The sequence below is a fragment of the Gastrolobium bilobum genome, unplaced genomic scaffold, assembly GCF_033153095.1.
Source record: "Gastrolobium bilobum isolate Gb01-03AN ecotype WA unplaced genomic scaffold, APGP_CSIRO_Gbil_v1 utg12170, whole genome shotgun sequence".
Classification (NCBI taxonomy): Eukaryota; Viridiplantae; Streptophyta; class Magnoliopsida; order Fabales; family Fabaceae; genus Gastrolobium; species Gastrolobium bilobum.
This window is the reverse complement of record NW_026898901.1, coordinates 104,251-116,245: the sequence shown is the minus strand read 5'-3', so window position 1 is coordinate 116,245 and position 11,995 is coordinate 104,251. Positions and strand designations below refer to the sequence as shown.

General features: G+C 35.0%; 1 protein-coding gene across 4 annotated transcripts; it reads left to right on the top strand.

Annotated features, from left to right (window-relative positions):
• The first annotated feature begins 1,319 nt into the window (after positions 1-1,319).
• On the top strand, positions 1,320-11,183 carry LOC133285226 (uncharacterized). 4 transcript variants are annotated; one of them, XM_061482432.1, is made up of 22 exons: positions 1,321-1,763; positions 1,858-1,937; positions 2,065-2,151; positions 2,279-2,329; positions 2,429-2,546; positions 2,639-2,695; positions 2,830-2,894; positions 2,987-3,070; positions 4,428-4,478; positions 4,570-4,632; positions 4,732-4,778; positions 7,028-7,097; positions 7,197-7,259; positions 7,682-7,771; positions 7,868-7,906; positions 8,191-8,340; positions 8,423-8,500; positions 8,579-8,664; positions 9,698-9,746; positions 9,838-9,918; positions 10,139-10,232; positions 10,581-11,183. In XM_061482432.1, the coding sequence occupies exons 1-22, from the start codon at positions 1,646-1,648 to the stop codon at positions 10,643-10,645; spliced, it is 1,686 nt and encodes a 561-aa protein (XP_061338416.1). In that variant the 5' UTR covers positions 1,321-1,645; the 3' UTR covers positions 10,646-11,183. The 4 variants fall into 4 exon arrangements, with proteins under 4 accessions (XP_061338415.1, XP_061338416.1, XP_061338413.1 ...); XM_061482431.1 differs by having other exon boundaries at positions 1,320-1,763; positions 4,765-4,778; positions 8,423-8,664; XM_061482429.1 differs by having other exon boundaries at positions 8,423-8,664.
• Positions 11,184-11,995: the final 812 nt, after the last annotated feature.

Here is an 11,995-nt window from a genome sequence, read left to right as displayed (position 1 = left end):
TCCAGCTTGCCTCTAATCTACTACTAGACCCTTTGGAAGATAAGGCTATATAGGTCCCTTAAATAACTTGCAGCCCAAGGCTGGTCACTCAGAAGCCAAGCCGCCTTAACTAAGGCGGCATCCCAGTTACTATATAAACACACGATATACCACCAAGGTACGATCATCCTTTACTTTAACAAGATAACACACCTGCCTCTGATACTAACTTAAGCATCGGAGTGTCTTCGCAGGTACCCCATTTGGTGCAACGTGCCAACGTGAAGGACAAAAGCTCAAGATCAGTCCGACAGCAATACTTGGCCCAAGCCAACAACGACGTAAGGTGATTCAATCGTGTGTGATTGAGCTCTATACCTATACGCAGTCCATACTGGTTCGATCAGAAAGCAAAAAGATGACAATAAAGTACCTTTTCTTTTCTTTTCTGATGCGGGGAAAAAGTATTACATGTTAAGGATAATGAATGGTTATTAATCATGATTCCCAATAAAAATGCTGGAATACACTTTTCCTGATTTCATCCTATGAGCGGTTAAGAGGATCTAAGGATACAAAGGGAATATAATGACCATTTCCGCATAAAATAAAAGGAAAGCGAATCCTTCTAAACTAACTGAAAGTCATCATTATTAATATCATTATTTTGATTCGATTCATTTTGGATTTTATATATTAGTAAGTAGTATGCGTAATATATGTTTTCTTTTTCTGTAAATTTTAATATGTTTTTAAGTTAATTCATGTAAATTATCATAATTATGTATTGATTAACACAAATAAGATACTTAGTTTTATTTATATTAAATTAAATTATCATATTTTTTAAAAATCTCGTTGCTCCACTCTTATAAATTAATTTAGTGTATATTATGTTTATAGTGACTTAAATTTTTAATCAACTTATTAAAGAATAATATATATAATTATTTACTTGTTTTTTATTTTAATTTTAAATTCAAGTTTATTGATTAATTATGCATATATTTTTTATTATTTTTATCTTTCTCTTTAGTTTTCTTAGATTATTCCTGAATTAATATAGTTAAGGGACCTTATGATTTTAATTTTCTTAATTTATTCTTTTAACTCTTACTTGAATTTAAAACATCCATATGGGATATTTGTTAATTTTATTATACAAGGTGGACTAGTTCATGAAAGAAAAGGAGATGCTTTTATCCATAGATATTTTTAAATTAGTTCATGGAGAAGTAGGTTTTGTGGAGTTTTAAGAGCCAAAACGAGTTAAAAAACAAAACAATATTTGCCATTTAAGGGAAATTGAGTACTTCAGGAGTTAAGGTAAGGACGACTTTAGACTGTGCTGGTAAGTATTGTATCATTGGGAGCAAAAGCAGCGTTGTGGACCGTAGTGTGGCACTAGCCACTAGGCAGGTAGAGAAAGTCCAAAATCCAAGACGATGAGAACTTTTTAGTTCTAGGCTTTTTAAATTGCATTGGAAAAGGACCACAATCAACACCCTCTCATGCTTATTGCTTATTTAGTGCTCAACACTAAAAACACAACTTTCTCTCTCTATTACTATATATATCAACCTTACCTTCCCGCTCGGATATAAACACAAACACTTAGCCTACCAATTTAACCAAACTTCCCCAAATCACAACGACACAAAGCCAAATGAAGTACGTGTTGGTCACCGGAGGAGTCGTTAGTGGCCTCGGCAAAGGCGTCACCGCCAGCAGCGTAGGCGTCGTGCTCAAGGCTTGTGGCCTTCGCGTCACTTCCATCAAAATCGGTTAGCCTCAACTACTTCTCTCTCTCTCTCTCTCTCTCTCTCTCTCTTTGCAACTCAAGTAACCTTATGCACCTCTTCTCTAAAATTTTTGCAGATCCCTACTTGAACATAGACGCTGGCACCATGTCTCCTTTTGAGCACGGAGAGGTTTTTGTTCTTGATGACGGTGGAGAGGTTTTGTTTCATTCTTTCTTTTCATATTTATACTTCTGCGTGCTTGACTTTGAATGTCTTATGGTCATGGAGGTGGTGAATTGATTTATACATATTTTTTTTTTTAATTGGCTTTTGACTTGGAAAGGTTGATTTGGATTTGGGAAATTATGAGCGCTTCTTAGATGTCACGCTCACAAAGGATAACAACATCACCACTGGGAAAATATACCAGGTGCGTGCATGCTTGTTTTTTTGTTTTTAATGGAACTAATATTGTACACTTGAAATTGATTCCGTTTGGTTGGTATTGGTGGCTTAACCGTTGTGTTTGTTTGTTTGGTTTGGTTTCTTCTTATCAGTCTGTTCTTGAGAAGGAACGTAAAGGGGATTATCTTGGGAAAACTGTTCAGGTGATGAACCGCGCGTATGCCATTTACCTGTTGCTTGCTAGATACTTGTGTCTCTGTGGATAAAGAGAAGTTTAATGAGTTACTGCCATTTTAAAATAGGTGGTTCCGCACATTACTGATGCTATTAAAGATTGGATTGAATCGGTTGCTGTGATTCCCGTGGATGGAAATGAAGGGCCTGCAGATGTTTGTGTGATTGAGCTGGGAGGCACTGTGGGTAAGATTTTTTGCAAAGAATGATGCCTCTGTTGAAGCTGCTGCATTATCTACTTCAGTCAATTATGTGAGAACATGTTTTTCTTTCTATAGGTGACATTGAATCTATGCCATTTATTGAGGCTCTACGGCAATTGTCCTTTCAAGTGGGTATGGCAATAATATTTTGCTTTTAACATAACATTACTCAATATAGCACTTGACATAGTTATTATCCCATACGCATGCAATTCTTAGCCATGATTATTTTGTCAAACTCAATTATTCTCATTTTTCCTTCTCAGGGCCTGACAACTTCTGTCTTATCCATGTTAGCCTGATACCAGTGTTGGGTGTAGTGGGAGAGCAAGTAATACTTAATTACTTGTGCATTACTGTTGCATACTTTTGGTTTAAGTTGATACTTTTTTTCTCATGTTAAGTGCAATATTCTGCTTCCAGAAAACAAAGCCCACACAACATAGTGTCAGGGAACTGAGAGCATTGGGCTTGACACCTCATCTTTTAGCATCTCGCTCTGCTCAGGTATATCATTCGAACATTTGGTTCCTAGACACATTTAAAAATGTAAGTTTGTGTAACAAACTAACAATGTTTGCTCCAGTCGATAGGTAGTAGTAGTACATAAAAAATCTTGCTTGCTCACTTAATTTTAGCATGCAAATTGTACTATTTGCTTCTTTCTTTTAGCCAAGGCAATTATTGATGTGAACTACTAATTAAAAATTTCAAGTTCCACTTTTGGCAATGCATAAAATTATGATGATTATTTTGCACCTGGCAATCGATTTATCTTTGCTGTATTTTTCATCTTAAATAGAAGTCTATTTGATCTTCAAAGTTGTTGATTCTTTCATTAAGTAGTAAATGTGTGGCTGCATGTCATCAACAAAATTGGTTTTTCCTAATTCTCTAGTGATAATATTCGATAATCCAATTAATGACGATGGTAGCATTTTTGTTGAATATGATTGGCACTTTTATCCTTTCTTGTTCTGGATTTAGACATGCTGGAAAGTGCTTATATTATTTTGTTTTTACCAAATCATTAATCTGTTATTCAGTGGATAAAAAATGTAACGACATTTCCATTTCAGATCAACCTTTAATACAGTCTTTATGAAGGCCTTCACATACACACTAATGCACATGCATACAAAAACAAACCTTTTACTTTGGTTTTCAAAATTGTTGCTTGTGCACTGTTTATAAATTGACCGGAAGGTAAAATAATACTTGGTTTGGGTGATTGTACTAGAACTAGTGCATTGGATCCCATCTGAATTCTGTAGTTTAGTATGCTTTAGTGATGTTAATGCTTGGATGGGTATTGTTAGAGTTCGTGTCTGTGATATTGGCCTGACCATATGCTTACTTTTCACTATCATATTGTATATTTAATATAGATACATGGAGCCTAATGGCTTAAACTAGTGCCTCAAAACTTGTGCACTCTCTCTCTCCTTCCATTCTTTCATTCCACTGGCTACTGTGTCTTTGTTGGAGGAAATATGATTTCTTGGTAACACAAGAAACAGGTTGTGGTTGTCAAGATCAGGTGCTGAAGCTGAGTGCTGTGACACAAGTTACTTATTTGGACTTGGCATTTATTATGTGACATTGGTTTTACTCTTGCTTTCCCAATGAAATTATGGTGTGACAATCATGCAGCTATGCTAAAAAGTACTCTTGCTTCAGTAATTCTATATTTAGGAGAATGCAGTGATTACTTAAATTTTCTTATGTTCATCTTTTCTTCTCACTGAAGTCAATAGGAAATCTTCAGTGTTTTTTTCGAAATTTTCCTTATGTTTTGACAATTGTCTTTGATGTTAGTTTTGCTATATTTGTAGCTGAAATAGTTTGTTATTGATTATGGCAGCCTCTTCTGGAAAGTACCAAGGAAAAACTCTCACAGTTTTGCCATGTTCCAGTAAGTTGTTGGTGAACCTAACTTGGTTGTTCTCTGAGCATGCTTTGTTTTATTAGTTATTGATCTATATTTTCGGTTTTATTTTTCACAGGTTGATAATATTCTGAATATTCATGATGTACCAAACATTTGGCACATTCCCCTCTTACTTAGAGTAGGTCTCTAATAAATTTTTGGTTCCATTGAAGCTTGGCTGCTTTGGTTTATTTTTTGTATATATTTTTTTCCTTTATGATTGGCTGCTATTTTTCAGAGCCAAAACGCTTACCATTCAATTCTGCAGCAGCTTAACTTACTCAGGTAATTTTTTTATTTGTCCTTTTATTTCTGTGACTGCCACACACTTAAGCAGTGTCACATGTAAAATTTATCACGGACACAGCTTGATATAGGATAAAAGCCTAAGTTTAATATCTGTAGCACTCCTGTTATATTAGCTGAGAAAAGAACGGGCAAAAGAGATCTGAGAACATCTTAGAAAGTCCTTTTTCTGGTTAACAACTATGGAAAATAGAAGAAAACATATTATATAATTTGACTGATCATTTCTGGTGCAGTCTTCAAACTCTGTCAGGGATGAACCCTAAAACCATTCCCCATGAAACCCTGGCTTGCGAGGGTAGAGGTGAGAGGATCCTTGTATGCAACCTTACCTTTGCACTTTTACAAAGAGGTTGTATCTTGATTAAAAAAAGAAAAATCATAGCTCATTTTTTTAAAAAATAAATAGATAAATAATTGCCCTTAGAAGTCTAATCTTAGCTGTTGAAGGTAACTTGAAACAAAAGAAACTAAAGAACATAAATAGAATTTAAAATAATGCTGCTACAGCGCCATGCTACAGTAACCTAAACAGTACTTATGCTAGATTTACCTAAACAGTAATGCAACAAATAATTGTAATTTACCCCATTTGTCCTCTATATGTATGTTCCCCTTCACTTGAAAAACACTGCTCTTTTGGGTTTTAGGTTGATCTTAAAATTATCCCCTCCTTATAAGACGATACTTTAGAAATTTGAAGATCTTGAATTTCTTACCTATGTTAGTTATCCAAGTTTTTGAGAAATCAGATTCCATTTTGTTTGCATCTTTTAGTGGTTTGACTTTGAACTAACAATTAAATTTTGAACAAAACCTGAACGCAACAGATCAAACCTATGTGTTCAATATAGGGAAAGATTTTCAGTCTCAAAAAAATTGCTTCACTTTGAAAGCATCCATCACATAGATCTTTTGGAATATTGTTAATTTAGCTCTCTCGGTCTACCATAACCGGTTCTGTCGATCAGGTAGTATCTTGATTAACCAAATGAGGATAATTGTCTTTTGCTATTCTCTTCAACCAGTTACGATAATCAACTTGAATATCTTCATCTTTTCTTCCTCAATAATTCCGGCTTGCCTATCTTCTTGAATGTCATCTGTGTTCGCATCGTGGATTGGTGGAGAATTCCAATTTACAATTTTTATCCTCTAGACCACCTTCCCATTGGCTATGGGATTGGGGTCACCTTTTGGAATCTTCTCATGAGCTCTGACTTGATCTCTATACTGGTTTCTACCTCTGGTGTAAGCTTCTCCGTCATTTGTTGTATCTAAGCTATTTCTTGAGCTTGGGTAATTCCAGGAACTCTTGCACTAAGTGCTGCCATAACGGATATGTAGTGAACCTAGCTCTGGCCTAGTTGATGTTGGACTGAAACCTTGCGATTAAATCTGTAACGCTTGAGATATTGGGAGAGAAAGCTGTTACGAACCAGAAAATAAGAAGAGAGAAAACATATGCAAGTTAGAAAGAAAAAGGAACAATTCTATTATTGATGAATGAGACACAAACAGAGAAAAGGGGAGAATTCTCCTTCCAAGGGTTTCCTTTCACAAAGAGTTGCCTTTTTCACAACAGAGTTGTTGCTCAGTTCTCACATCTAAATTCCTGAATCCATATCTCCTATCGAATTTCTTCTATTTATCCCCCTAACTACCTGATTGCCATCCTAGTTAGCTAACCGTCTTCCTAACTTCCCTAACTACTCTAACAGTTTCTCTTAATTCTCTAATATGCACCTTCCAATATCTTGCCCTAACACTTGTGAGTCTCGTCCCTAACAAAAGCATGAGCAAGAAATTGGAAACAAAATGAAAAGGGTGGTCTTTTGTTTAAACAATCAGGGAAAAGTGAAGAAAATTTCTTTTACTAAAAAACTGATTGATATTTTCTTTTGCAGCCTTCAAAATCAAACCCCCTTATAAGGTCTTGTTGTGCAGTAGTGTGAAGTGTGAACAGCTATTGCACTTTGGTAGCATGAGCAGTGCTGATGCTACTGTAGCTTTAACTGTACTCTAGCATATGATTAAATCATTAAATGACCCTCCTCATGTTCTAGACTATAACTGGAGGGAGACAGGAGATATTCATCATTCTGAGTATACTGGATCATACTTGTGCACTTCATGCTGGATATGTTGCTACTTGTCTTCCATTTTTTTGGAAAAATATAGTGAGAATAGGAAACATTAATCTACTTCACTTTTGAATTATTTTTCAGCATTGCTACGACTCCTGATTTACAGCAATGGACAGAGATGGCTGAGAGTTATGATAATCTCACTGAATCTGTTAGTACTATATGTTCAGTTTGCAATGTTCTTTCTAAATTTATCATAATATTATGACAAGAATTGTGCGTGGGAATGAGAGCATTTTAAAATTTACAGGTGAGGATTGCGATGGTGGGAAAGTATGTTGGTCTAACAGACTCGTATTTATCTGTTGTAAAGGTGTGTTCTATCTTTCATTGAACGTTTATAACAAGACTAGCAGGATGACATCATATTTTAGAGAAAATTTGATTAAAAAATAGTATATTTACTATTAGCTATCAACTTGGTTTTGATAATGAGGAATCTATGAACTACTTGATAATAACATTTAATTTGTTTATATTTTTGCTTTAAGTCTGGTTCTTTCCATATATCTTATCCATGTTCATTAGCAATCATCTGAATTTCACATTCTCACTCATTCTTATAACTGCCATTTCCTATTGTTTTCTCTTTGCATTATTGTTTTATATAATCTAAAGCGATAACAACAGTATAGAGTATCAACCCACTTGGATTGTAGCATGGTGGTTTTTTATTTATTTATAATTTAATAAATGAGTTTTTTTTGGGGTTTTCCATGCCTGATTTGTTCACAGGCCCTTCTGCATGCTTGCGTTGCACGCTCATTGAAGCCTTCAATTGACTGGATTGCAGCTTCTGACCTTGAAGATGACAGTGCAAAATCTGTAACGATTCTTTCAAATTGCAATTGATGAAAATTGTGTCACTGTGCGCCTACTCAGGCTAATTTTATTTTATTTTTTTGGGGTTCTACTTTTCAGACACCTGAAGCATATGCTGTGGCGTGGGAGACTCTGAAAGTAAGTGCACCAGAGGCGCATGCAGTTTATGGAAATGAAGTTATTATATTTGGGAAGTATGGTGGGAAAATGCTGTTGCCTTGGATTTTTAGATTATGTGGTCCTGCTAGATTTAGGCTTTTTTTTAGTTGGGGGATGCAATAATGACATGTTTTCTCTTTGCGTTTGTTATCTATGATGGAACTGTTGGACTTTCTTTAAAATGGATCATACAATTCAGAGAAAGATCTTTTGCTTTTGAATCTGTAGTCACAGACTCAGCCATTTTTGGGTGACACTTGCAGAGTGCAGCTTGTGTCTTGGTTCCTGGGGGATTTGGAGATCGTGGTGTGAGAGGTATGATGCTAGCTGCCAAATATGCCAGAGAGAACAATGTTCCTTACCTGGGAATTTGCTTGGGAATGCAAATTTCTGTGATTGAGTTTGCTAGATCAGTAAGTAATATATCTGATTATGTCATGTTTGGTTCTTTATGACTGCGTGCTTCTATCGTTGTAATTTTACATTCACTCTTAGGTTTTGGGTTGGGAAAGAGCAAACAGTGTAGAGTTTGATGCCCAAACACCGCATCCTGTTGTGATTTTCATGCCAGAGGTATACATGTCTTTCTCCCCTCCCTTTTTATTTTGTGTGTGTGTGTGTGTGTATGTAACGTCTCCTTGTCCCAAACAGGGTTCACGAACGCATATGGGAAGTACCATGAGGCTTGGATCTCGAAGAACTCTCTTACAGACACCTGATTGTATCTCTTCCAAGTTGTATGTGATGTAGCTATCTCACTATTTAGTATTTTGATGATAAATGCAATAATGAGTAAAGAACAAGCCATATATCCCTTTAATGAAATATCTTATCTTTCTTTTCCATAACATTGCTTTTTCTGGCAGTATCAGCATATATTAAATCTCAGACTGCCTGTTTGATAGTGTTATGGTTTTTTTGTTTTTAAAACTGTTTTGTAGAATAGTTATGGAAACAAGTGTTTTCTGTATTTTTTTTTTGTTTTGAAAGTTTTAAAACTCAAAACACAAAACAAAAACAACTTAGACATGTTCTCCAAATTTGATTCTAAAAACTAAAAAACGGTTATAATTTTTAGAACTATTTTTACAAAACAGGCTTTATCAAACATGTTTTTTTGTTTTGAAAATAAAAAAACTGGTTTTGAAAACAAAGTTTAAACAGGCCCTAGTTTCTGACCCTGTCTGATAGTTCTGAAGGACGTGTAAATAATGAGGTTTGGTTGTTGATCAAGTGCTTGATCATCAAGGAATGGTTCGGTGTAAGTGAATTTTAGGACTGATTCAGAATTTTCTTGGTTACATTCTAATTTCAAAGGGCTTGGATTCAATTGTACCATTACTTTAGATGAGGGTTTCAAAGGGGAAGGGGTAGCGCATATTGCATGGCCCATTGGCCAGACAACATGTTGCCCCCTCTCTTCCCTTTCCCAACAAAAAGGGAAAGAAAGACATAGAATAATAGGAATCGCAGTAAATTCCTGAAGGACTATAACTGGTTTTGAATATCCAGCAGCAGGGTTATTTGTAGTTTCCTTTAAGAATATCTATATGGATATGAAATAGTCACCTTTGATAATCTAGTATGTATTGTATTCTTACTTGCATCCACGTCTTTTTTTTTTAATTTATTGATCCTTCTATGTGCTTTATTATGCTGTTCGGTTGGAACCAGACTCCGATATGTAGCTGCTGGACAATTTTATGATTAGATTATGATCTCCACACTCACTTTATGCATTGTAACACTGTTCATGTTCCTAATTGCTAGATACGGGAATTCAGAGTACATTGATGAACGGCATAGACATAGATATGAGGTTTGGCTGTGAACCTCCTTTTTAGTGACTGGACAATCTTTCAAGAGGCACGTGTAGTGCATGTCCTGTAATTTAGCATTGACTTCTGCAGGTAAATCCAGATGTTATTGTAACTTTAGAAGAAGCTGGGCTACAATTTGTTGGGAAGGATGAAAGTGGAAAACGAATGGAGGTAAGTTTTCTGCATGGGTAATGTTTTCATGCGAAGAAATATTAACTAGAATCAAAGTTGAGAATCTGTCAGTTTCAATTTGATATGGTTGCATTTGTTATCCTGCTTTCGTGTTCCCATATTTTACTGTTACACAGAATTCATTTCTTTTATCACTTGTTTTTCTGAATGGAGAGTGCGACTACTTTCTGGATTTTCACAAATTTTCTCTCTTGTGCAGATCTTAGAGCTTCCTAGTCATCCATTCTATGTAGGTGTGCAATTTCATCCAGAATTCAAATCACGGCCAGGGAGACCCTCTGCTTTGTTTTTAGGTACTTGCCACTCACAAATTAGCCTTTCATCTCTGATGAACCACAAAGTGTAAACCGAGAGCCATTTAGACCATCTGTGTTGAGTTAATATTAGTTTATTGTTATATGGGAATGGTCTGTTTGGATCTTTACAGCACGCATGTTACTTGTGGTTGCTTATCTTCCCGACATCACATAATTGCCTACATAAGCTTGAATACCCCTTGCAATTCCCATGTAAATTGATACTTGAAATTTGGGAAGTAAGGAGTGAAAGAAACCTCATGTCAAATTACTATTAATTACCATCTTCAATTAGTTTTTTGATTACTTTTGTTCTCTAAATATTTTATTATGCTGCAATTGTAGGTCTCATATTGGCAGCAACGGGGAAGTTGGAAGCACATATTAGTAGGCATCAGAATGGAAGTTGATGTACGATTCGTTACTATAGGACACACACAATCTCATATCATATTTTTTTGAGGTAAGCTGGTTCTCAAAAGGGAAAATAATTGGGAGAGGGAAGGGAATGGGAACTGAAGGAGATAAGGGAAACCCTGAAGTATAGTATGTGGCCATCTGCCCCATGTTTCTCTAGGTTGGTTCTCATTCATATTAGTTGCGGAGTAATATTACTTGCACCCTCACATTCACTTTTTTTCATCAGAGTCACTTACATTAATAATTTTTTTTTATCAAATTATCTTAATGGTAAGGAGAAGATGCTTAAAGGTTACAAATACTAGTATATCTTTGGCTGTGACTTGATGAAATCAAGCATGGCCGCTACAATAGTAGCTTTGTAGTGCTCGAGAGGTCTTGTCTTTCCTTTGCTGAAATCAGCATGTCTTGGCGACGCTTTTTTAAAAAAATTTGGGGTATGGCCAAATCTTTACCTGTGGGTGCAGCTTGCTCTGGATGTAATACCAGGTCTTCTAATTTCATTCTTGTCATCTTTTTCGACCTTTATTGCAGAACAGAATGTATTGATGATTATTCGAAATGCATAGAGTTCTGAAGCAGAGCTAGCTCTTTTTTGTGCTACACTATGAGCAATTTACTTTCCATTTTAAAGCTGACCATTAACCTTGAAATTTACGGGCTTCTTTATTATTGTTTAAATTTCCTTGTTGAGTTCACCATGCCCCAAATGTGCGTGATGCTGTTCATCATTTTGAAGGTTTATTACTGACAACTTTTTGAAGCGATAAAATCGTGTAAGAATAAAATTATAATTACGGGTTATGATGGTTAATTCGATTATAGTTTTTACTTTTTAGTTTCACTAGGGTGTATATTTTTATCTTAGACTGGACTGTACAGTATGTATAGTTCAGAGGAAATTTAATCAACTTCCTTTACCTATCATAACCGTTATAGTAGCATGCACTGACACGAAACACGACACGATACGTCAACACGTTAATTTTAAAAAATGTCATATTTTGACACGTTAAGACACGTTTTGATATTAAATAATATTTTTAATATATATAATATAATTTATATTCAATACATATAATAGTTCATAATAAGTCTTATAACTAATAAAATATTCAAATTTCATAATATAAATATAAATAAAAATATTTTTTCGTACCTTGTTAATTTTTCATGTCAAATTTTATAACAAAAAATTGATTTATAAATTATTTTTCTATGTTTAGTTAATAAAATAAAATTTAGACTTTAAAAGAAAAAAAATGTGTCAGATGCGTGTCGGAGAATTGATCGCGTGTCGAAAAAAGTTAACTGTGTGTCAAAAAAATGTGTTGGATTGT

Bases quoted from the DNA above. Each gene is read 5' to 3' on its own strand.
- LOC133285226 (XM_061482429.1), top strand. From the start codon at position 1,646: ATGAAGTACGTGTTGGTCACCGGAGGAGTCGTTAGTGGCCTCGGCAAA. The intron at 1,764-1,857 runs GTTAGCCTCAAC...AAATTTTTGCAG, and splicing joins CGTCACTTCCATCAAAATCG to ATCCCTACTTGAACATAGAC. The intron at 3,071-4,427 runs GTATATCATTCG...TGATTATGGCAG, and splicing joins TAGCATCTCGCTCTGCTCAG to CCTCTTCTGGAAAGTACCAA.